The sequence below is a fragment of the Mustela erminea genome, chromosome 9, assembly GCF_009829155.1.
Source record: "Mustela erminea isolate mMusErm1 chromosome 9, mMusErm1.Pri, whole genome shotgun sequence".
In the NCBI taxonomy this organism is placed as follows: domain Eukaryota; kingdom Metazoa; phylum Chordata; class Mammalia; order Carnivora; family Mustelidae; genus Mustela; species Mustela erminea.
The window spans coordinates 5,523,319-5,549,122 of record NC_045622.1 but is presented as its reverse complement, the minus strand read 5'-3'; the positions used below and the strand labels follow the sequence as shown (position 1 = coordinate 5,549,122).

The 25,804-nt window shown below is 38.7% G+C and overlaps 1 protein-coding gene across 8 annotated transcripts in view; it reads right to left on the bottom strand.

Moving 5' to 3' along the window:
- Positions 1-25,804, bottom strand: part of ATM (ATM serine/threonine kinase) — a 120,508-nt gene that overhangs the window by 63,908 nt on the left and 30,796 nt on the right. For 6 of the 8 annotated variants that reach the window (XR_004289491.1, XM_032360060.1, XM_032360061.1 and 3 more), the window contains exons 15-28: positions 25,248-25,473; positions 23,522-23,647; positions 22,426-22,551; positions 21,401-21,490; positions 19,508-19,679; positions 18,121-18,320; positions 15,689-15,771; positions 15,437-15,592; positions 14,282-14,357; positions 14,020-14,150; positions 11,328-11,448; positions 6,343-6,516; positions 4,876-5,045; positions 3,687-3,933 (exon numbers count right to left, since the gene is read on the bottom strand). Coding sequence is in view for 6 of the 8 variants with exons in the window: in XM_032360060.1 (XP_032215951.1) it covers positions 3,687-3,933; positions 4,876-5,045; positions 6,343-6,516; positions 11,328-11,448; positions 14,020-14,150; positions 14,282-14,357; positions 15,437-15,592; positions 15,689-15,771; positions 18,121-18,320; positions 19,508-19,679; positions 21,401-21,490; positions 22,426-22,551; positions 23,522-23,647; positions 25,248-25,473 (2,098 nt within the window). In the remaining 2 variants the exon portion in view is untranslated. Of the gene's footprint in view, positions 1-3,686; positions 3,934-4,875; positions 5,046-6,342; positions 6,517-6,629; positions 6,674-11,327; positions 11,449-12,709; positions 12,826-14,019; positions 14,151-14,281; positions 14,358-15,436; positions 15,593-15,688; positions 15,772-18,120; positions 18,321-19,507; positions 19,680-21,400; positions 21,491-22,425; positions 22,552-23,521; positions 23,648-25,247; positions 25,474-25,804 lie in introns of those variants that run through there. The other 2 variants (XM_032360065.1, XR_004289492.1) reach the window with 2 other exon arrangements.

The window sequence follows — 25,804 nt, the reverse complement described above, 5'->3', positions numbered from 1 at the left end:
GTTATGTCTGGGTAAATGCTAAAACTATTCTAGAGAACGTATGTAATTCCTGAAGTTTCAATATGTTAAACGTACATTTAATACGTTTTAATAAGTTAGTGTTATGTTTCACACAAATAACCAGATGTCCTTGCCAGCTGCACTGTAACCTCTCATCAGATCTTTAACCATGTTTATTTTGGAGTCTTTTCTCATTCATAGTCCTTCTTATTCTATTGTGACACGTCTCATCTTTAAAGAGATTCATAAAAAGGGCTTTTGCCAAAACAGATTTTTTGATACCTTTAAGATCTTAGAACTAAAATGGGTAGAATTTCCAAACTAACTAAAAAGCTGCATTCAAACTAAACAAGACTTAGTAATGTGGATGGTTTCTGTAATTCTTGTGTGAAACACTGCTGGTTCCTGGACGCCTGGGCACCTCAGTGGGTAAGCGGCTGCCCTTGGCTCAGTCAGCAGGAGTCTGCTTCTCCCTCTCTCCCACCCCATCAGGGCGCGCTCACTCTTCTCTCTCTCAAATACATAAAACCTTTAAAGAAACAACAAAGAAACATTGCTGGTTCTCTAATGTTTACTCTACCAGACAGAAGAATCTTTCCCTTAAGATACCTACGACTTACAGAAATGTGATACTTGTTTGTGAAGAAACTGAAGCATTTAACTTTTCTTTCCACCTGAACCCTCTGAAATTCTGAAACTCTCAATGAGCTTTCCTTCTTACAGAGCAATCACAGTCATTTGCACAAGTTCAAGAAGAATCTATTCTCCTTGCAACAAAACACCCCTGGAAATACTGGTTATTTTACCACAGCTTGGACTGGAATGCCATATTTGAGAGACATGCACAGACTCAGATATGACCATAAAGCTTTAAGGGAACCAAGGTCGGCTTTATGAAGCATGAAGTTAACAAAGCCCGCTGGAAGGGTTGGCCTGATCCCTTGTTTACAGAGTTCCCAGCGGCCTTACCAGGGGAGTAAAGAATGTCACTCCCTGGCATAAGCAAGAACCTCAGGAAGCCTCGGGAAACTCGAGAAGAGGAATTCGCCCAAAACTACAGGTATCGCAGGAACGTCTGATGGCAAGCACTTTGCCCGGCTTCTGGCCTACAGAGGCTACTAAAAGTTCAGTCAAGACTCCTTATAAAAAGTTCCAGGAAAGCAGATTCTAAAAGATCTATATGATCTATCCCTATTCTTGCTTATGTAAATTGCTTAGGAAAATTTTGTTAAAATGGAACTTAACAATCGAATTAGTCTTCATTTGGCTATCTCTGATTAAAAATGAAGGTTGTTATAGAGGAAAAAGTGTTTCAACAACATAGTTTTGTAAATATTAGATTTTTTTTTTTTTAAAGATTTTATTTATTTATTTGACAGAGAACACAAGTAGGCAGAGCAGCAGGCAGAGAGAGAGGAGGAAGCAGGCTCCCTGCTGAGCAGAGAGCCCGACGCGGGACTCGATCCCAGACACACAAGACTCAACACAGGGTTTATAATTTGCTCTACCCATTAAACTGTATTTTTTCTTTTGCTTCTATAAAGGTGCCTCTTATTAATTACGTAATTGCTTACAAAATGAAATTGCTTGCTATGCCATTAAGGCCTTAAATAACCTCCAAAACAGCATTAAGATCTTTTCACTGCTGCAGAAGGTGAAACAAGTACTAACATAAAAACAGAATGTGGTGTATGGATTCCAGATTTCCCCAAAATCTAAGAGGATTGAGCGAAATTAATGCTTTAAATGATCTCTTTCCTTTAGTGATTGGTTAAAGCTCCAGGACTGCAAGACAATTACGGCCAGCTATCAAAGGTCTTTTGTTCAGGCTTCTCTTTCTCATAATAATATTAACCTTATTTTGTTGCCATTGCCGGTGCAACTGCCATAACTTCCAGCTGACAAGACAATCCTTTCTACTCAAGGAGGTTCAGCTATATGTTGTCTAGCTTGGATTAGCCGCCTCTGCCTTTTGTAACTCCGACATATAAATTCCCCACTTGGGGCATCTGGGTGGCTGAGTTAGTTATGCATCCGGCTCTTGACATCAGCTCAAGAGAGTCATGATCTCAGGGCCGTGAGATCGAGCCCCACATCGGACTCTTTACTCAGCAGGGTGTCTACTTGAGATTCTCTTTCTCCCTCTGTCCCTCCCCTGATCATGTACTCTCCTTCAAATAAATAAATAAAATCTTAAAAAAAAAAAATCCCCACCTGACCACCTTGACCCACGGGTAGGGACATCTCTACACCCTGATTCAGCAGCAGGAAGAAGTTATAAAAGATAAGACCTTCCACCCTCAGCTATCCTAAAGATTTTAAAGGTCAAAACTATTCAGGGGGAAATGATGTGGGAAACAAAGGCAGAAGGAAATACAGATAAAACTAAATGTCCTGTAGCCCAATGACAAATACTTGAGATACACAGTTTAAAATTCCTCCAAGAAACTCCCAACTGTCTTATCATGAGTGCCTTGCTAAAAAGGAAAAACAACCTTAGCTTGACGATAGCCAGGCCTCCCCCATTCCTGTCACTCTTCTTTAGCATATGAAAATCCTTTTGGACTTTCACTTTGTCTTTACTTCCCCCAACTCCAAAATATATAAGTCACTTGCTCCTCACAATCCCAGGCCAGCAGCTCTTCTCGCCCCCGTAAGTAATTAAGACTTTTTTTTTTTTTAAGATTTTATTTATTTATTTGACAGAGAGAAATCACAAGTAGATGGAGAGGCAGGCAGAGAGAGAGAGAGAGAGGGAAGCAGGCTCTCTGCTGAGCAGAGAGCCCAATGCGGGACTCAATCCCAGGACTCTGAGATCATGACCTGAGCCGAAGGCAGCGGCTTAACCCACTGAGCCACCCAGGCGCCCAAGACATTTTTTAAAAGGAAAAAATCAATAAAAATAATCCAAAGTTTTAAAATTTCTGATTAAAAATACTTCATTTAAAAAGCCAATCAAGGGCGCCTGGGTGGCTCAGTGGGTTAAGCCTGTCTTCGCTCAGGTCATGATCTCAGGGTCCTGGGATCAAGTCCCGAGGGCTCTCCACTCAGCTGGGAGCCTGCTTCCTCCTCTTTCTCTTTCTGCCTGCCTCTTTGCCTACTTGTGATCTCTGTCAAATAAATAAATAAAATCTTTAAAAAAAAAAAAAAGCCAATCAAAAGAAGCAATAAATAAATATATATATATATTTTTAAGATTTTATTTATTTATTTGACAGAGAACACAAGTAGGCAGAGAGGCAGGCAGAGAGAGAGAGAAGCAGGCTCTGCACTGAGCAGATAGCCCGATGCGGGGGCTCGATCCCAGGATCCTGGGATCATGACCTGGGCTGAAGGCAGAGGCTTTAACCCGCTGAGCCACCCAGGCGCCCCAAATAAATAATTTTTTTAAAGAGCAGATAAAAAAATTCACAGATTGCCTATCCTAGATAGGAATTACTACACTTTAAATTTCACTGCATAAATGATGAAAAGTGTTAAAACTGTGAAGTTATATCTCCAATGAATTAGGTTATGATAAGGACAGGGAGCCTGCCTGACTCAGTTGGCAGAGCATGTGACCCACATCACAGAGCATGTGATCTAGGGATCAGGAGTTCAGGCCCCAGGTTGGACCTGGAGCCTACGAAAGGAAGGAAGGAAGGAGGGAAAAATTAGAGGATTAGTAGGTAAAAGCGAAGTCATACCTGTTTTCCTAGGACATTTTCATCTTTAAGGGTATCATAGACTTTGGCAGCGGTCTCTCTCTGCTGTGCCATCCCACTGTCTCCTAGACCCTCGTAGGCAAAGTAAGGAAGAATATTTACAAGGATCTTTGGAAAGCAATGTGCTAGAAGGCTTTTCCAATCCTCTTCAATCTGGTTAGCAATGGACTTAACCTCATCAAAACGACTTCTAATCACCAGATGTGGGATCAAAACCTTGTAACATGATCTGAAAATATAAAATTTTAAAGTATATGTTATACATAACTTTTGTCAAATTTTGTAACATAGCTCTTAAAATAAAAAAAATCCTTTACTTAGTAACCATGAGCACGCCCCCTTATCTAGATCACTAAGCATTCTTACTCTAATTCTATAAATGGAGAAATGAAGTTAAATAAATTCTAAATAATCAAATATAAGAAACAGATCTGAGACTATACCACCCTAATTCTATGAGCAAAAAAATCTGTGAACTATATTTATTTCTTTTGCATAACTGACTGATGCAAAATTACTTCGTTTATGTAAAATGAAATGTAAAGAAATTTACAAATTCAAACTATTAATGTAAATTCTGTTATTGCCAAAATGGAAGAACGGCCACTGAATAATTACGAACTATTTTCCCATCATCCTGATACCCAAACACTATTCTTTAGTTGTTCCAATCCTCTTCATTTTCCTCGAAATTTTCTTCTCAAGAGTTAAGAATTAGCAAAATAAGTACTTTTACATTAAACTTTAAATCTAATAAAAATAATGACAAAATGGTCCATAGCCAAGCAATAGCAAGGAGAAACAATTTATCTTTGATTTGTCATAGGGAAGATTATCAAACACTGAAGCTGAAAGAACCCTTCAAGACCTTGTAATTCCCTAGTACAGATGGAAAAACGAAGGCCGAGGGGGTGCTTGCATGGCTTGCCCGAACTCACACAGCTCGGACCAGACCCTAAGTCTAGTGATTCTCTTCTACACATGTCGATTCAAACAAGCAGCCCTGCTTCTCATACTACAAGCCTTCCAACTCCATGTGTGTGCATGTGCACATGGAGGGGTGTGTGGGTGTATGAACGTGCGTGTGTGTAAGGTGGGGGAGAGGGGCTGCCAAACATTTCCATCACATTTAAAAATGAACATATTTCATGTGTGCCATAGGTAGACCTACCTATAGAAATCCTCAACATTTGTATAATTTAGTAAAATAAAAGGAAAAGAATATAAACTATGTTCAGTATCTTGAAGATTCAGCCATTCCAAAACCAGATAATCCAAATGAGAAGCCATGAAGTCTTCCAAACGTCTATATCCAAATGTTTCAGAAACTTTCTCTAAAACCTGCACAGATCAGAAAAGTCAATGCTTTAAGAAAACAATGAAAAATAAATCACTTAAATCTTCCATTTACAGTTTAACTTTGAAGCAATCATTCAAGCATTCTATAGCCTGATTTCCTCATCTAGGAGATGGGGATAATAACAGTACCTGGGTTTCAGAGAGACTAAACGAGAAACACGTATTTAATATAATTAGCACTGAGCATAGCACACGGCAACCACTTAGTACATGTTAAATGAATAAAAATGGAAAAAATATATTGCTATGTTCAACCTTTAATTATCTTTCAAAGGAAGGCCTAAAGGAAAATAATCGTTCTTCTCAGTCCTAGATCTAAATGAGAAAAATCCAACCACTATAATCCACTTATAATATCAGGTAGTGGAGGGGCGCCTGGGTGGCTCAGTCAGTTAAGTGTCCGACTCTTGATTTTGGCTCAGGTCATGATCAGAGTTCTGAGATGGAGCCCGTGTCAGGCTCTGCATTCAGGGTGGAGGGGCGGGGAGGGGGGTTTTCCTTGGGATTCTCTTCTCCCTCTCCTTCTACTCCTCCCCTGCTCCCTCTCTAAGATAAGTAAATCTTAAAAAAATACTAATAATTAGGTAGTGTAGCGGTATACTTAAAAAAAAAAAAAAACTTTTTGTTTTAATACTGAGAGGTGATAGATTAGCTTGCGTGAGACTAAGGACCTACAGGTTGGCCTACCAGCCAGTTCCATGGAAATCAGGCCACTGATCTATCACTGGGTTCATCACACGAACACCTACAATGGAAAGGTCTGGAACTTTCCAAACCATGAACTCTGAGGTGCTAGACTAGGGCAAAGGCGGGCATTCCAAAATACCATGCTGGTGCTAACTACACGACTGGACCCAAGTGCTCCTTCCCCAGTCGCACACCTTAGGGGTTTCCCCGCTCCCTGATCTGAATTCTGGCCATGCTAGATCCCAAGGTTGTAACCCAGAATCTATCAGGCAAAACACCTGCTACTGCTCGTTTTCTCCATGTGTTTTCCTCAATAAACGCAACTCCAGAGGGCATGGTCTGGGAAGAGGTGTCATTCATCCCTGCTAGTTCAATGAATACTTTGTGAAATGCTTAACAGAAAAAATGATAATTTATCCAAATAAACAAACACTATTTAAAGAGTTAACTACTTTCCAATATTCCCAATCTAAAAAAAAAAAAAAATCGTCTCCAAGTCTTTAACAAGTGCCACTTTAAAGTAAGCTTTAACTTTTTAAATTATTTAAAAGTCACACAAGGAGGATAATAAAAAATATTCATCTACATGTACCTTTTTAACGAGGTGAGGTTCTAATCCGTTTTCTTTCACAGACTTACACAGTGCAAACAAAGCCTGTTTTTCACAGACTGGGCTACAGCATAAAATCACAGCTATCGTCATCAGTAAAACAGATTTTCTGTTACAGATCTCATCCAAAAGTTCAGGGTTCTCAGCTCTGTGGGACTTGAAAAGAATTTCAAAAATAATAATATAATGTAAATATACAAACATTGCAAAGAAGACTATCAGTCTAAAATCTATTCACCCATTATAACATTTAATAAGCAGCCATTGACCACTGTTAAATCTCACAATGATGGAGTCAAGGCCAGCCAGAGAGCTGAGAAAATATCAAAGTTGTTGTAGAGGAATAGCTGTTTTTGATAAGATCTTATGCAAAGAATTCACAAGCATCACAGTAAAGTATAAAGCAATAAAGAAAAATAAGAAAAAACCTACAAGAAGGGCAACCTGATGGTTATCAGAGGGGAGGAGTGAAGATGGGTTAACACACTGTAGGTAATTATGCTACTAAAGAGAATTATCATTCTAAGGGTGTCTGGGTGGCTCAGTCGGTTGAGCATCCCACTCATAGTTTAGGCTCAGGTCATGACCTCACAGATGTGAGATCAAGCTCCAACTCAACTTGTGCTCAGTGGGGTGTCTTCTTGGGATTCTCCCTCTCCCTCTGCCCCCACGCACCCACTCCCGCTTGTGCATGTAGGCACACACTCTCTCTCAAATAAATAAAAATCTTTTAAAAAAATATTCTAAGAAATATTGAAATTATAAGGTTCACTAAAAAAGACCAACATAATTTAATCTTCCCTATTAGAACACTTTTTAAAATCCACTTCATCCTACCACTCCCTATTCTCCAAATTAGCCTCTAATCAGATCTTATTTTTTAAAAAGCTATTTTAAGAAGACTGAAGTCATATCAAACTTTTCCAACCACAGAAGTATAAATTAAAAAAAAAAAAGACAATAACACAAACACACAGAAGCTAAACAACATGCCACTGAACTACCAATGGGTAAGTGAAGAAATCAAAGAGGAAAATTAATATATGGAAACAAAAATGGAAACACAGATAGTTCAAAATCTTTGGGACATAGCAAAAGCAGTTCTAAGAGGGAAGTGTATAGCATACCTCAAGAAAACAACCAAAGTTTCAAATAGGCAACCTAACTTTACACCAAATGGAACTGGAAAAAGAACAAAGGGCCAAATTGGTAGAAGGAAGGAAATAAAGACTAGAGAGGAAACGAATAAAAGACTAAAAAAAAACAAAAAAAAAAAAAACCAGAAAAGACCTATGAAACCAAGGACTGGTTCTTTGAAAATATCAACAAAATTGATAAATCTTTATTTAGTCAGACTCATCAAGGGGAAAAAAAAAAAAGACAGAACACTCAAATAAAATCAGAAATGAAAGAGGAAAAGTAACAACCAACACCACAGAAAGACAAAGGATTATAGGAGGATACTATGAAAAATTATATGGGAATAAATTGGACAACCTAGAACAAATGGATAAATTTCTAGAAACAGGCAATCCCAAAAATGATTCAGAAAGAAACATAATTTTTGGACAGGTTTCTAGTAAGGAAACTGAATCAGTAATCAAAAAACTGCCAATAGGACACCTGGGTGGCTCAGTTGGTTAAGCGTCTGCCTTTGGCTCAGATCATGATCCCAGGGTACTGGGATCGAGTACCACATCGGGCACGTTGCTCAGCGAGGAGCCTGCTTCTCTCTGCCTCTGCCTGCCACTTTACCTGCTTGTGCTCTCTCTGACAAATAAATAAAAAAATTTTTTTTAAAAAAGAACAAAAACAAAAAAACCGGCCAATATCCCAGAAGAACACAGATGCAAAAATCCTCAACAAAATAATACCAAAATGAATTCAGTAAGACATCAAAAAAGACCATTCACTGAAATTAAGGGGATTTATCCCAGGGATACAAGGATGATTCAATATTCACAAATCAATCAACATAATATGTCACATTAACAAGAGGGAGAACAAGAATCTATGGTCCCCTCAATAGATGCAAAAAAACATTTGACAAAATACAACATCTTTCATGATAAACACTCTAAACAAAGAAAACTTTGAAGGAACAAACCTCCACATAATGAAGGCCATCTACGAAAAACCCCCTGCTGAGATTATATTCAATGGTGAATAAAAAAGAACATTTCCTCTAAGATCAGGAACAAGTAAAGGATGTCTATTCTTGACATTTTTATTCAACACAGTACTGGAAGTCCTAGCTTCAGCCAACAGACAAGAAGTAAAAGGCATCCAAATTGCTATGGAGAAAATGAAACTGTCACTAGTTACAAATGACATGATACTACACATAGAAAATCCTAACGATTCCATCTAAAAACTATTAGAACTCAAACTATTAGAACTCATAAATGAATTCAGCATACTGTTGCAGGATACAAAATTTATACACAGAAATCTGTTGCACTCTTTCTTAAAGATTTTATTTATTTGACACACAGACAGCACAAGCAGAGGGAGTCGAAGGCAGAAATAGAAGCAAACTCTCCGCTGATCAGGGAGCCCAATGTGGGGTAACGATCCCAGGACCTCAAGATCACAACCTGAGCCGAAAGCAGCCCTAACCAACTGAGCCACCCAGCGCCCCTCTGTTACACTTTCATACACTAATAACGAAGTAGCAGCAAGAGAAATTAAGAAAACAATGCCATTCACTATTATACCAAAAAGAATGAAAAACTTAGGAGCAAGTTTAACCAAGGAGGAGAAAGACCTACACTCTGATGAAAGAAACTGAAGACGGCACAGAACAATGGAAATATGTATCGTGCCTCAGATCAGAAGAGTATTGTTAAAATGGCCATTCTATTCAAAGCAATCTACAGATTTAATGCAATTCCTATGAAAATACCAATAGCATTTTTCACAAAAATAGAATAAAAGACCTTATAAAATTTGTATGGGGCCAGAAAAGAGCCCAAGTAGCCAAAGCAGTCTTGAAAAAGAACAAAACTAGAGGTATCACAATCCCAGATTTCAAGATATACTACACAGCGACAGTAACCGAAACAGCATGAACTGGCATACAAGAAAGACACAGAGATCAATGGAACAGAAAAAAGAGGCCAAAAATACACCCACACTTACATGGTCAATTAGCCTACCACAAAGCAAGCAAGAATATACAATGGAAAACAAATAGTATCTTCGATAAATGGTGCTGGGAAAACTGGACAGCTACCTGCCAAAAAATAAAGCTGGACCACTTTCTTATACCATACACAAAAAAACTCAAAATGGATGTTAGAACTAAAGGAGAGGGGCGCCTGGGTGGCTCAGTCCGTTAACCATCTGCCTTCAGCCCAGGTCATGATCCCGGGGTCCTGGAAGGGAGTCTACGTCGGCACCCTCATCATCGGGGAGTCTGCTTCTCCTTTTCCCTCTGCCGCTTCCCTCACTTGTGTTTTCTCTCTCTAATAAATAAATAAAATCTTAAAAAAAAAAAAAAAAAGATCTAAATGTGAGACCTGAAATCATAAAATTCCTAAAAGAAAACACAGGCAGTTACTTCTTGGACAATGACCTTAGTAACATTTTTCTGAATGTGTCTATTAAGGCAAAGAAAACTAAAGCAAAAGTAAAGCACTGGGACTCCACCAAAATGAAAAGCTTTTGCACACCAAAGGAAACCATTAACAAAACTCAGAGGCAACCTACTGAATGAAAGAAGATACTGGCAAATGATACATCTGATAAAGAGTTAACAAACAAAATATTTACTGTAAAAAAACTTCTACAACTCCACACAGAAACAATTCAATTAAAGAATAGGCAGAGGACCTAAACAGACATTTTCCCAAAAACATACAGATGGCCAACAGACACATCAGCATCAGTGAAACGCAAACCCAAACCAGAGTGAGCGATCATCACCTGACAGCTGTCAGAATGGCCGGTACGAGGAAGACGAGAAAGAACAGGTGTGGGGAGGTCGTGGGAGCAAGGCAAGCCTCAGGCACGGCTGGTGGGCACGCAGACCGGGGCAGTTACTGGGGAACACAGTGTAGCGGTTCCTCCAAAAATTGAAAATGGGAATCCCTTATGACCCAAAAATTTCACTACTGGGACCTTACTGAAGAAAAAAACCACTAATTTGAAAGATAAATGCACGCCTATGCAGTATTTACAATATCCCAGTGATGGACGTAACCCAAGTGTCCACTGACAAATGAACGGATAAAGATGTGGCGGGTGGGTGGGTGTGTGTGCAGGTGTGTGTGAGAGAAGGGGATTACTCAGCCATGGGGCGGGGGAGATCCTGACATCTGCAACAACACGGATGGATCTAGAGGGTATAATGCTAAGTGAAGTAAGTTAAAAAGAAGACAAACACCATATGATTTCACTTAATGTGGAATCTACAAAATAAAACAAAAAATCAGACTCTTAAATACAGAGAACTGGTGGTTGTCAGAGGGCTGGTGGGTGGGGGGATGGGTGAAATAGAGACTGGAGATGAACAGGTACAAACTTCCATCTATAAAATAAGTCACAGAAATGAAAAACACAGCACAGAGAATATACACAATAATACTGTGATAATGCTATATGGTGACTATACTTAAGATGGACACTAGTAATTTACAGAATTACTATGTTACACACTCAAAATGAATACAACATTGTAGGTTAGCCCTACTTCAATTTAAAAAATTTTTTTAATAAAATAAGAAAGCCATTTGTACTCCCATAAAAATCCAGTAAATCGTTTTTTTCCCACAAAAAAATAGTACATATAAGTTGAACCAAAGATATTGCCATTATTGGATCAATTCCAACCAATTTCAATTAAGTCACACAGTTGTTTTAGTAAACTGGTGGATGCACACTGCCCTACGCCACACTGGTAAAGTAACAGATGACATAATTATAAGAAGTATATGATAAGAGCACTTATGCATTGCTAAAATTACCACTTCTCTCATTCCTTCCAGAGCTTTCAAATACGCATTTTCAAAAGCTGTTTGCTGAAGCTTCAAAGGAAGTGCTTTCAATAATGTGGACGAGCCTCTGTGTTTCATATCCTGGAATAACCTTAAAAAAAAAAAGCAAAAAGTGAAATAATTTTTTACCTTAAACATTGTTTTCTAAAGCATGTCATGGGACACAAATAAATCACATTGTAAGATATAATAGTATACTGGGCCTTCTTTTTAAAAACCTTTGAAATCTAATCCCATTTAAACAGGTTTATATCCACTGGTTAATGTCAGGTCTTTAAAATATACTCCATTTTCTCCTAGAACTGGAAGGATCTCAATAAAATCTATTAGCTTGAGGCACCTGGGTGGCTCAGTGGGTTAAGCCTCTGCCTTCGGCTCAGGTCATCATCTCAGGGTCCTGGGATCGAGCCCCGCATCATCAGGCTCTCTGCTCAGCAAGGAGCCTGCTTTCCCCTCTTTCTCTGCCTGCCTCTCTGCCTGCTTGTGATTTCTCTCTCTGTCAAATAAATAGATAAAATCTTAAAAAAAAAATCTTTTAGCGTATTTCCCAAACTTGAACAGTCCTGAATTCAAACTAGCTTATAAAGAAAAATTATCCTCTGATCAAACACCAAGCCTTCGGCTCCTGTCCCCATGCTCTAATTTTTAAAAAGTGATCTTATCCTGGGGCACCTGGGTTGCTCCGTTGATTAAATGTCCAACTCTTGATCTCAGCTCAGATCTAGATCTCAGATCTTGCAAGTCCCGTGCTGGGGTCCATGCCCAGCATTCAGTCCACTTTAAAAAAAAAAAAAAAAAAGTGATTTTATCCTGCAAAGTGGATAGCTTTATGCCTTGATGATCTATTTAATTTCTTCATGTGATGGAAAAAAGCTGATCAGTGCTCTCTGCATAATATCCTATCATATTTAAGAACAACTCTGCTCAATTTTATCCCTTCTGCTTTTTTAGTAACCAAAGCCTTTACACTTTTTTTTAAAGATCTTATTAATCTATCTGACAGAAAGAGAGAGATCACAAGCAGAGGGAGAGGCAGGCTCCCCGCCAAGCAAGGAGCCCAATGCAGGACTTGATCCAAGGACTCTGGGATCACGAGCTGAACCGAAGGCAGCCGCTTAACCAACTGAGCCACCCAGGCGTCCGTTTTTACACTTTTTGCTGCTCCTCTGATTGCTCCAGTTTCTCTAACATCTCTTAAAATAGCCCAATATTAAATATCAGCAATAACCAACCAACCAAACAAAAAAACCCAAAAAAGTCCCAACGGATGTTATATTATGCCATTCTTGAATGTATACATTTTTTAAATCTTCCAAGAGGTTTTCCAAAGCCACACTGCACTGTTTTCTTACATTTAACTTATGGTTCTCCACACCCCCAGATCTTTAGCTTCTGTGTTTATCTTTCATCTTGTAAGGACTGAAGAAAAGCTCACATTCATGAGCTACTTGCACTTAAAAAGCAAGTCCTGAAAAGCATCCCATACCAGAGAGATTAGACATGATTAATTTGGGAAAACACTACCATCAGCATACTCAGACTGTGCACACATCTGACTACTGTGCACACACACACTGTGCACACATAACTAACATATACATTTACGTGCCTGCTGGGGAACTTCTTTTTAGCAAGCATTAATTATGGATTACTTACAACCAAATAGTAGTTACCCAAATGATTTTCAGTTTTGGTGTTTTCTGAAGCATAAATTCCTTTTTCAAACATTCATTTATTTTATAAATTACTGAACACCAACCACGTCATTACTGTTTTTGGTGCTGAGTATACAGCAATGAACGAAACAGATAAAAAAGCTTCTATTTAAGCTAGATGTGTTATATTTAAAATATAACATTTCATTCTTTTTTTTTTTTTAAGATTTTATTTATTTATTTGACAGAGATCACAAGTAGGCAGAGAGGCAGCAGAGAGAGAGAGGAGGAAGCAGGCTCCCCGCTGAGCAGAAAACCCGATGAGGGGTTCGATTCCAGGACCCTGAGATCAAGACCCGAGCAGAAGGCAGAGGCTTAACCCACTGAGCCACCCAGGCGCCCCTAAAATATAACACCTTCAAGTGGTCATACAAGCTACTGAGAAAAATAAAGGCGAGAGGTACTTTACGTATAAGGAGCATAAGCTGGGAAAGGCAGAGAGAGCGCAGAATTTAGATCTTATAAATCACCCGGACCACCTGAGACACCTGCAGTCCTGGGAAATTAACACTGCTTCTGCAAGGACTCGAACATTAAACAGGTCTCTATGACAGGCTTACTCCAACGCCTAACTGTACATTCACTCACATGAATCTGATTGTAATTAGCACACGGGGAAAAGTGCTCATTTTCATTTTACAAACTCCTGTAAAATCACAGCCCTATCCAAACAGTCCATCCGCCCCGTAAGTGAGAGCCGACACGCCTCATTCGGCTCCACCACTTACTGGCTGGACGGCACCGAGCAAGTTACCTTCTCTCTCAAAGCCTCTTTTCATTTACAAACTCTAGGCAGTAGGGTTGTCCAGGGGATGGGACTGTCAGAACTAAGGGAAAGCATCACTGCCAGGCGGACAGTGTATTCTCAGCGAACGCAGGCCTCTTCCTGGCTACACGACCCTACCACCTGCAGCGTCCCAGAACTGCGGGAAGACAGGCCCCATTACCTGTTGACGGACTCGGCAGCCAACATGCTAACGTGATGATGACGATCAGCGAGAAAATGTGGAAATACTTCGTTTACAGGAAAGTCTTTTCCCATTACATTAAGAACAGCCCATTTTGAGTAAGGATCGGTCTATGGGAAAAGAACAAATGGTGTCAAATATAAAATACTAAGAGAAAAATCACTGGCTGACAAAAAGAAACAAAGGCTACTTTAGAAATTTCAGTGGAGACCTTACTAATAATTAACATAGACTAACTCACCTCAAGCAAAGTTTTAAGGCACTTTACTAGTGCCATTCTTACAGAGAATGTGCATTTCCCCTCCTTTGCCAGGTGCCTGAAATAAAGTTAAGTGTTTCAAGGTCAAATAATTATTCCAGTAAAAGCACAGTGTAAAAAAAAAAATAAATCACTGAGTATTACACTTTTTTCTAACTTCTAATTATTCTTATTCTTCCAAAATCTCCTTCCATACTAAATTTAATTCTCATCATGTGGCATATACCAGTCAATATTCTTAACTTTCATAAAAGAAGTTAGGTTGAAAATGAGTTCATCTCAGGGGTGCCTGGTGGCTCAGTCAGTTAAGCGTCTGCCTCCAGCTCAGGTCATCCTGGGATGGCACCTGTGTTGCACTCCCTGCTCAACAGGGCGTCTATTTCTCCCTCTCCTCCAGCCCATGCTCTCTTTTGCTCATTCTGGCAAACAAATAAATAAAATCTAAAAAAAAAAAGTTCATTTTAATGTGTATTATTTGTTTTATATGATTATGCCTCCTCTAGGGGCTATCATACTTCAGCAAACCACGTTATGAACTTGCTTTAAAAGGAAAACATTTGTAAAGTTCTGTGGTTTTTTTTAAGTTTTTTTTTAGTTATTTATTTGACAGAGAGACAGAGAGATCACAAATGGGCAGAAAAGCAGGCAGACAGAGAGGGGAAGCAGGCTCCCCACTGAGCAGGGGACCCGGTGCGGGGGCTTGATCCCAGGACCCTGGGATCATGACCTGAGCGGAAGGCAGAGGCTTAACCCACTGAGCCACCCAGGAGCCCCTGCAAAGTTCTGTCCTTATAACAAAGATTTTAAAACCATATTCTAGATCAGTTCAGAAGGCCTTATCGATCTGTTGGGTCCGAGGGTTCTAAATTATACATATGTGCCCCTCTGTCAGTATCATCAGGATACGTCACACTGTGACTACACACAAAAAACACCCAGAGAGTGACACAACCAATGTGTTCGCTAGTTCTTCAAGCAGCTGAGGGAGACAGAAGCTACATTCTACTACTGTCAAAGGTTGCATATAGTTACATTTAACATTAGCCTACGTCACTAAGGTAGAAACGCAAAGTTGGCAATTGTATCCAGAGTAGCAAAAGAGAATTAAGAACTCCGCACACTGCTCTCCCCACCTACCAGAATGCTCCAATCACTGTTAGCAACTGCCCTTGAGCATCCCTTGTGTTTTCAGCGTCCATATCGCCTTGACACAGGTTCCTCACTACAGGAACTAAGTGGTTTAAAACTGTTCTACAAACATCCTGGTCACGGCGATAGAAAGAACACACGTTGCTGCAGCAGAGAAAGTTTACCTTTGTGAGTATAACAGAACATAGCAGTTCATTTATAAATTTAAAGTGAACATAATACATGGTTTTAATTTCTTACGAGAGTGGTTTTAGAAGTTCAACAACCTCTTCCATTGGCAAAGGATATTCTTCTCCAGGAAGCTCCTTTAAAAGCACTAGATACTAAGATAATTAGAGGGGGAAAAATTATTTTTTTTCATAAATCATTCGCTTAAGTATATATATAACCATAAATTCATCAACACAGGCACACATACACACCTGCACACAAAAAAAGACCAGCGAATTTCTAAAGGAGGCAAGATGGTAAAAAAAAAAAAAAGTCTGAAGTTAAACAGAGCTGGATTCAAATGCTGGCACTCCAGCCTGTTACTTGTGTGGTTAAAAAACTGGCCTTGTCACCTGAGCCTTTGGACTCTCACCTATAAAATGTGGATACAGCATGTACCCGGCCAGCTTCCTGTGAGGACTAAAGAAAATGAATGTAACTGTCTAGCATTTATTGCGGAATTCCTTAGGTAGGTAGTAGTTTTCACTGTTGGGGTTGGGGTTAAGATCCTGAGCAAGAATCTGAAACTATTGTTATGCCTGGGGATGAGATTTCAATGGTAAAAACAGTTACAGGAATGAATTTTGGACAGCAGAGATAATGGTGGGTGGTGAAAAAGTCATAAATACCCTGAGTTACCCTCTTATCCAAGCAACTGTGTAGGGTTCCCCATACTACTGTGGACACCAAGAAGCACGCAGCAACCATCAGGTAAAAATCACGGTAAGTGCAAGCAGGCAGAGGGTTTCTGAGAGCTGCCAAATCCCTTTCTAGCTATAGTAAGAAAAGAGAAGACATTGTTTCCCACCATCTGTATGTAGAAAAAGGTTTCTTATTCCTTAGATATTATAAAAGAAGACTAACCTGGACCATTTTAAATACTTGCCTTGAGAGTCAACATGTGATGTTTCTGAGTGTCTTCAACTGATTTTAAGCACTTAAGCTTCAAGAAAAGCACATAGCCCTCCTCACTGGCCAGGGCTGGAGACTTGACTAGTTTTCCAGGGTCAAAACCAGGGAAACAAATAGGGCTCAACCAAGCATCTTTGCTGGGCGTGGAGATCAAACAGTCTGTTCACCTCCACAGGAACATGACAAGGGATTCCACCAGGGACTTAACCCACCTGACTGAAGAAGTTCTAATCAAGCCCTGGCGTGTTTCCCAGGGCTGAGGAAACACAGGCACATTTGCCAAGTTGCCGGGCCTGGGGACGTGCCCGTGGACTCGCCCTGCACACCCACTGAGCCAGAGGCTCTCCCTCAGAGTTCACTGGTGCTGGGGCGAAGGGGACGATGGCCTACACAGTCAGGGGGTAAAAGTTACATAAAAGAATTCTGAGTAAAAAAGTAACTGTATTGAAGGTAAGTGGGAAGCCAGCTTTCTTACTGCTGGAAAACGGAGCTACAAATATGGAAAGAGAAGAAAATAAATTCTACAATGTTGGACTGGAGCTGGAAGTTTCATCTATCAGTTGAAAGACAGACAGACTGTTGGGAGTAGGGCAGGAGAGGGATTCCTTTTCTGACATTCTCACCAAAACCTAAATCTAAATCTAATTACAGGAAATAGACAAACCTGAAGTGAGGGCTCCTAGAGGGCAAGTTGGTTGTACTATTTAAAAATATGAAGGTCAGAAAAGAGAAGGAGAAACTAAGGAAGTGCTCCAGGTTCAAAGAGACTGAACAGACTTCACAGCGAATCGCAATGCTACAATGTTAGTTTCCCAATTAGACTGTACTTATGTAGGAGAGGACACTGTCTTTAGCACATACACTGAAGAATAAGGGGCATCACATCAGCAAATTAATCTCAAAATGGTTCAGAAGACGCATGTGTGTGTCTGTGTGTTTGTGTGTGTGCCTGAGACAGAGAGAGAGAGAGAGAGAGAGCACATGCACACACGCAGAAAGAGAAAATGAAAAGGCAAATTTGGCAAAATGTTAACTGTGCAAGTGTATGAAGGGAACAGGAGAATTCCTATTGTACTGAAACTTTACTGTCACTTTGAAATTATATCAAAAAATATTTAAAGTGTATATTAGCAAACTGGAATTTTAAAAAAATTTGTGAAGAAACAAAATACTTACAGCAAAAACAAACTTTAAAGCAAATAAACTAAGGTCAAGGCCAAGATTCAGAGTTCAACTACAAGGTTATATATTATTTTTACATTAGAGTCTGTGTTTCTTAGCCTGATTCTAAATAACTTATAATAATTATTTATGCCCAAAGATAGTAAATCTATCCAGAGTCCATGAAGTTTTAACATTTAAGGATCCACTTAAAATTTTTTCACAGTACATTACAGAAAAAATGTATTTCATAACTAGCATCAGACTCATTCTTTGAGGAAGTAATTTCAAGCCATCAAAGGTACTACATGATTGTTACATGTCAGTCTATTACATGTATCCAGCAACAAAAGAGATAACTGAAGATGTGTCTCTTTCCCTTAACTCACCATGCGTAGGTGGAGAGATTTAGCAGGGTCTAGCATGCTAGTATCCACTAACATCAACAATTTCCTCCGAATGTCGGCTGCTCTAAATGACACAGTTCCAGTCTGAGCAGTAGTTGTACACACACACAAGAACTTGAGCATGTCTAAAAAAAGTAGATCTTGCTTTGACAGATGTTCTTCAGCTAAAGGATTCATGGCACCTGAAAATAAAAAGCACTTATTAAAACTAAGAGAGGGATACAGCAAACACATATATTGAACATTAGCTCAAATATCCTCCTGCCTATGGGGGGGAAAAAAAGAAAAGTATATGGAAAGCAAGATTATGGTGAAATAGATTACATACTAACAGCTTCAAAATTCTTCATGGAAAGTTACCCTAGGATTCTGTCATCCAGAAATAATCTATGAGAAAATCTACACGACAAATTCATTGCAATATTGGTAATTACAGAAAAAGGAATCTAAATGCCCTTCAACGGACGAATGGATAAGGAAGATGTGGTCCATATACACTATGGAGTATTATGCCTCCATCAGAAAGGATGAATACCCAACTTTTGTAGCAACGTGGATGGGACTGGAAGAGATTATGCTGAGTGAAATAAGTCAAGCAGAGAGAGTCAATTATCATATGGTTTCACTCATTTATGGAGCATAACAAATATCATGGAGGACAAGGGGAGATGGAGAGGAGAAGGGAGTTGGGGGAAATTGGAAGGGGAGGTGAACCATGAGAGACTATGGACTCTGAAAAACAATCTAAGGGTTTGGAAGGAGCATGGGGTGGGAGGTCGGGTACCAGGTGGTGGGTATTACAGACGGCATGGATTGCATGGAGCACTGGGTGTGGTGCAAAAATAATGAATACCGTTACGCTGAAAATAAATAAAAAATAAATTTAAAAAAAGGAATCTAAATTTCTGACAAGAAAAAATGATCAACTGAATTATGATATATATGTTTAAGTGGAATATTATGAAGCCATCAAGAAGGACAATTATCAATACAAATAGCTTAATAAAAAATGCTTATAACTGCTGAATGAGGTATAAGAAAGTATTTGAACACTGACGCTGATTATAATGGGAAAAGGTTAAGAGTGATGGCTGTATGGGTCTTCTCACTCTCCTGCTTTCTGTTTTCCAAATAATCCACCACATAGATCTGTTTCTTCAGTAAATAGTTTAAATTCCTCCCATGAAGAAGAAAACAGTAAAATTCAATTAATAATTAGAGCAATCTAAAGTACACAGAAGGGAACACACCTAACAGACTACATCACAGAAAATAAAATGAGCATAAAGTTGGTATGTGCAAGGCCTTCTACACTGCCCAATCCACGCAGAGAAGTGAAAGAAGCCCCAAGCAGTAAAAGCGTATTTACCGAAGGCGCTCTGGCTGTCTCCAGACACAGCTGCATCACTAGTGCCGCCGGCAGGGGCGTCAGTGAACAGATTCATGGACGACTGGTCCTCCACCTCCATCAGATTCTCATCAGGATCGTCCTCCATGGATTCTACTTCTCCCAAGTCTAGGGGCTTTCTGATCAAGGACGCCTTCAAAGAAGGAAAAGAAAGATGCTCGACTGGCTTCTTTCAGAAGTATGACGTAGTTAAAATTCATCTATTCAAACAATTCAGATTCAGGTGTATGAACACTGCAGTATTTCTATTAAGTGCCCAATAATGAAAAACTGATAAACTGTAATATGTCTATAATAATACTATACAAACTTTTAAGATAATTTTTTAAAGTTTTATGTAAGAGAGAGAAAGGGAGAAGGACAGAGTACGGTCGAGCAGGGGAGAGGCAGGGAGAGGATGCTCCAGCAGACTCCCTGCCGGGCATGCCAGGAACGTGCGATCACAACCTGAGTCAAAACCAAGAGTTGGCTGCTTAACCAACTGAGCCACCTAGGAGCTCCCAAATAATTTCCTATATTAAGGATTTTAATTCCCCAAATTAATGAGCATATGGGGAGAAGAATAAATTGGTATGACTATTTTGGAGGAAAGTGACAATATCCATCAAAAAGTAAAATTCAGGGCGCCTGGGTGGCTCAGTGGGTTAAGCCGCTGCCTTCGGCTCAGGTCATGATCTCAGGGTCCTGGGATCGAGTCCCGCACCGGGCTCTCTGCTCAGCAGGGAGCCTGTTTCCTCCTCTCTCTCTCTCTGCCTGCCTCTCTGCCTACTTGTGATCTCTCTCTGTCAAATAAATAAATAAAATCTTTAAAAAAAAAAAAAAAGTAAAATTCACATTCCTTTTGAACAAAAAATTCCACTGCTAGAATTTATTCTATACCCCTCATATGCACAAATACAAATCGACAAAAGTACAAGAATCTTTACTACAAAAACTCTAACAATAACAGAAAAATAGAAACCACTTCCAATCTTAAGGTCAGATAGGCTAAAAATACAAATATACTATTCCCAATAATGAAATACAAAGCTACTATTAAAAAAAGGTAAAGACAATGGTAGCATGCAGCAACATGGAAAAATGACCAAGATTTATTATTATTATTATTATTTATTATTATTTATTATTATTTATTATTCTTTTCAGAACCAAGTTACAGAATATATTTTTAATTTAACATATATTTAAGTATCTACTGCATGTGCCAGGCACTGTTCCATACAAAAAAGTACGTGTAGCTTAAATCTATTTGTATAGGAAAAAAAAAATACCATGATGAAATTATGTTGCTTATCTGGTAAAATTGTTTTTATTTTTATTTTTATTTTTATTTTTATCAGAAGAGCACAAGAGAGTGTACAAGCTGGGGTGCAGGGGGGGCTGGGGAGGAGCAGAGAGAGAGAGACAATCTTAAGCAGGTGCCACACGGAGAACAGAGCCCGACACTAGGTTCCATCTCACAATGCTGACATCATGAACTGAGCTGGAACCAAGAGTCAGATGCTCAATGATTAAGCCACCCAGGGGTCCCTTTTGTTTTTATTTTTAAGGACAGATGATTATTTTGAATTTTGCTACCGTGTTAGACAGAAGTAAGTATGAGCCTGGATGATTAGTTTCTAATCGTTCAACCTATTTTCATTACTGAGAAATTAAAAGCTGAGCGGTATGCAATGCACCGACCTTAAGAAGCAAACAGTATGTTCCTCCCTAAAGCCAAGTTAACTTTAATTTCCATATTTTAAAAAATACACGAGATGCCACATTTTGTGAGATGCATCCCTACTGAAGAGAGGTACCTATGAAAAAAATCTCAGAATCAAGGAAATAGGGTGGTAAAACAAACATACTCACCAAACTTCTACAGATATCTGCAATATCATTCATGAGCTTTGATGTCAACAATCGTAGGAAAAATCTAGATGCAATTTTATTTGGACTGGGCTGTAATTAAGACAAAAAAAAACAAAGCAAACAAAACAATAGAAAGTTATCTTTGACAGATAATATTTTCTCTAACTTAAATGAAATATAGATTTTTTTTTTACACTGGAAATTCTCTATCTTTAAGAAGCATAAATAAACAGGTTACTATTAGGGTCAACACATAAACTGCATTAACAACACTAACCTCTTTTTTTAAAGTAATAACTATAGTCCATTAAATTGTGTATAAGCATTAAAGTAAAATACCAACTATTGACCTTAAACATTAAGTAATAACTGTAAGTTAGAGTTCATTCTTCCATGTCTCTCCTTTCCCATTCACAGAAAAAAAACAAAAACAAAAAAATACACACACAGAAAAATACCTTTTTTTTTCGAAAAACACATTACAAAATCAAAAGTATATGCTGGTAATACCATTATACAGCCATGCAGTTATCATCAGCTTTCAAAAATGTTTTTTCCAACGATTTACCAACACTCTGGGCTGGTTCAGCTACATCTGAGGCTTGTTCTCAATCAAAATGAAGATTCCACAGAGTGGCACTTTCTACCGAGTGTTACAGAAGACTGTCTCGGCAGAAGAGAGGAATGGCTTCATGGTGCTTGCTAGCCCAGTCATAGTGGTATGCACATCACACAGCCAGCAGTCAACAAGTTTTTATGAAATGAATAATAATGTGGGCAATAAAAGAATCGCCCATGTAGTTGTGCCTAAAAGCGGTAAAATAACCTCCGAAACCTTCTGAAATGCTGAACTTATTCCATGAGAAACTCAGATGACCTGTGCTTCTTTTTTCCTTCAGTTGCTACTTCTATTTAGCACTCACTCTAACTTTCAATCAGTGTATAAACCCAAATCCCAGTTACACCACCAACCAACCCACCAGGTACTACCTCCCAGACTGACCAGTCACATAAGCACATCGTACCTTGGTACAGTTGCACAAGCAACCAGTACAGAGAGTCATCACATTCCTCAGGGAAGCAACCCTAGCTTCCTCGTAGGTCTTATTTTTGAACAGAGTGATACTTTCTCCTGCACACTGCATTAGAGACTATTAAGAAAAGAAGGAAAAACCCAAACTCCAGTTAAAATTACAGTTTTGTGACTGTTTTTCAAAGTTTTACTTAAGAAGTAAAATTAAGTGTTTCTAGAAGTTGTATTTGGTTGGGACGCCTAGGCACCTGAGCCTGCTAAGTGTCTGCCTTCAGCTCAGTTCATGATCGAGGTCCTGAGATTGAGTCCTGCATCAGGCTCCTTGCTTAGGACTAAGCAGGCTTAGTCCTCAGCCTGCTTCCCCCTCTGCTCCTCCCCTTCCCCCATTCTTTCTTTCTGTCTCTCTGACAAATAAATAAAATCTTAAAAAAAACAAAAGGGTTATATTTGGTTATATAATGTAATTAAAAATCATGGCAGCAATTTTTTTTAAATTATCTTACACCCAGTTATCCTTACCAATCATACCACTGACTGAAGAGTACACAAAGATGAAAGTTTCACACTTAGAACCTACCTATATAAAACTCAACAAGGATTGTTTAAAACGATCACAGGGGGAAAAAAATTTTTTTTGACATTTTATTTATTTATTTATTTGAGAGTGAGAGAGAGAGCATAAGCAGGGAGAGGGATAGAGGAAGAGGGAGAAGCAGACTCCCTGCTGAGCAAGGAGCCCAACTTGCGAGTTGATCCCAAAACCTGGAGATCAAGACCTAAGCCAAAGGTAGATGCCCAACCGACTGAGCCACCCAGGCATCCCACAGGAAAAACTTTTAAAAGTGCCCATAAAAATCAGTATTTTTGTTAATAAGATTAAATTTAATGTGTATGATTTCAATTATTCTATTCATAGTTGGCTTATAGTAACTGCAAGTGTTAAGGACAGTACCGTTTCTCTCAGGTGGCATAAATGAAAAAGAGTTAACCTATATAAAAATTTTCTTTTTCCAAGCAAGTATACCAGTTCTCCCAGGAATATATTCCTTCAAATTTATCCAAAACTTGACTAGAATAAATTTTCATACCTTGGCTTTCTGGAACAGTTCTGATCTATACGCTTCCTCTTCAGCTACTACTCCCACGTAACAGTAGCATCCAAGAACACCCACCAGAAGACTCGAACACCTGATAAGCGTTTCTGCATTTGCAGTCTTATAGTAAAACAAAAAATTAAAAAATACTCATTTCATAAATAATTGAGTAGTGCACGGTTATCATTTGTAAGAAAAAATTTATGTACCTATTAAGAAACAAGTTTAGCTAATGGAGTGAATAGTGGCATGATTCTGATTATCTCTACGAACAAAGAGACCCCTGCAGAGTGGTAACTAGGATTCTCAGGAAAAAGAGAAGTACTTCTTAATGGCCAGGTTAAGTATCTGTCTCCTCCTAAAGTGGCACAGAGGACCACACACATAGACCCTTAACAGTTGTTACGAAAGGAAAGAAGAAAAAAATGGTAGACAGATAAAAGTCAGTAACTCTTAGAACATGGGCAGAAATCAGATTCACATAAAGATATATTCAAATGACATTCTGAACTCTTCTGCAGGATAAGAACCTTGACTTATTCAGCTTTTTAGACTCCAGAAACCAGCACAAATTTTTCCAAGTAGATACCACATAGCCAATTTTATAAAATTATTTACAAATTTCTAACAGCTATACAAAAAAGATGTTCAGACTGCTTTGTTCCCATCCAGTAGGAAATGGCATTTTAGGGGAAAACACAGAAGACTGTGTTACAAAATGGTTACAACTGTGATGTGGGAGAATGCCGGTAACTAAGGATAAGGCATTCTGTCTCTTCTCCGGTTCTCTGGGTCATCATCTTTGACTACTGAATTCACTCCACTGAGTAACTTGCAGATTTTATTTTAGTCAACAAATATTTAATCATTTACCATATTATAAGGCTTTGTGGAAGACACAAAGATTAATAAAAATATATATGCCCCTCAACGAGTTTGAGACATTTGAGACATTTGTGTGTAAAACATACAAATAATCACAGTACAAAGAAGCTGTTAAGTCTCACTTTAAAAAGAAATAAGTACTATGAAATTAAGTACTATGAAAATTAAAAGATCAATTACCATGGCTTAGATTATCTAAGAATGGTTTTTGCAGGATTTTGACACATGGATGACTTGAACAGAGAAATAAGCAGATTTAAAAAAAAAGAAGAAATAAGCAGAAAGACATTAACTTCATGTCAAAAGAAATGAGAGTTTTGGCAAGAGAACAGCACATACAAAGAGAATTTGTGATCTTAAGAAGGCAAAGGAAATGATTTATGAGAAATTACTAGTTCCTCTACAGGAACCTGCCAGTTCCTCTATTACATTTTATTACCCACTTCTTCAAGTGTTACCCAAATCTATCAGATCAGTTTAAATGATGTCCTTTCCTGTCATTCTAACACCTTCCTCCTCTGTACGGAGATGTTCTTTCTCATCATCGCCTCCCTATGCTCAAAACCATTATTACTCTCCACTAACGTACACAAGGAATTCTATTTATTCAATGTCTACTAGAATTCCCGGTACCAAAGAAACACAAATTATTCTTCTTGGGTTTTCCTTCTTTCATGCTCAGTTTTCCCTGTTCGTACACATTTGTATATACTGTCACTTTGTTTTTTTAATCAAACCTCTCGTCATCCTTAGGGCCCTTCCCGCCCATTTCTCCTTCCTAACCGTCCACCAAAGTTGAGCCAAAGACAGGCCTTAGTTCTTCGGAAGATCTCACCTCAGGCGAGTAGTTATTTAAAAGCTGTTCTGATAATCCCAGGAGATAGCGATCCAGTGACTCCTTGAGGTTTTGGTGGACAGAAAAGCCTACAGTGGCCTGGTGCTTTTCTACAGCACATTCTTTCACAATGGTTAAAAAATCCATCTTGTCAAAAGTTGTTTGGAGAAACAATTCTTCAACTTCTGAGAATGAAGGCTCTTCTTGAACTTTTTGGTGTTGTTCACTTCAAAAAAGTAAGATCTTAAATTTATTACTGAATGACCAACTGCTTCACCTCCATACAGCACCAATATGTTAATTTTGTGCCTCTGTTATTCACACACTGCTTATACAGAGTTCATGGATTATCCTTTTAAATGCTTCTCTTCTTGGAATTGATACCTACCTGCACCAAATTTCATTATGCGGTAGCAAATTTTATTAATAGATGGATGAAAATATACAGGTCACAATCTCCAGGCAAATTCAGAAAGTATTAAGAAAGAAAACATTAATAATACCAAGCATAAACACTAAGATAAACATTATCTGAAAATATTTTCCTTTTTGCCTGT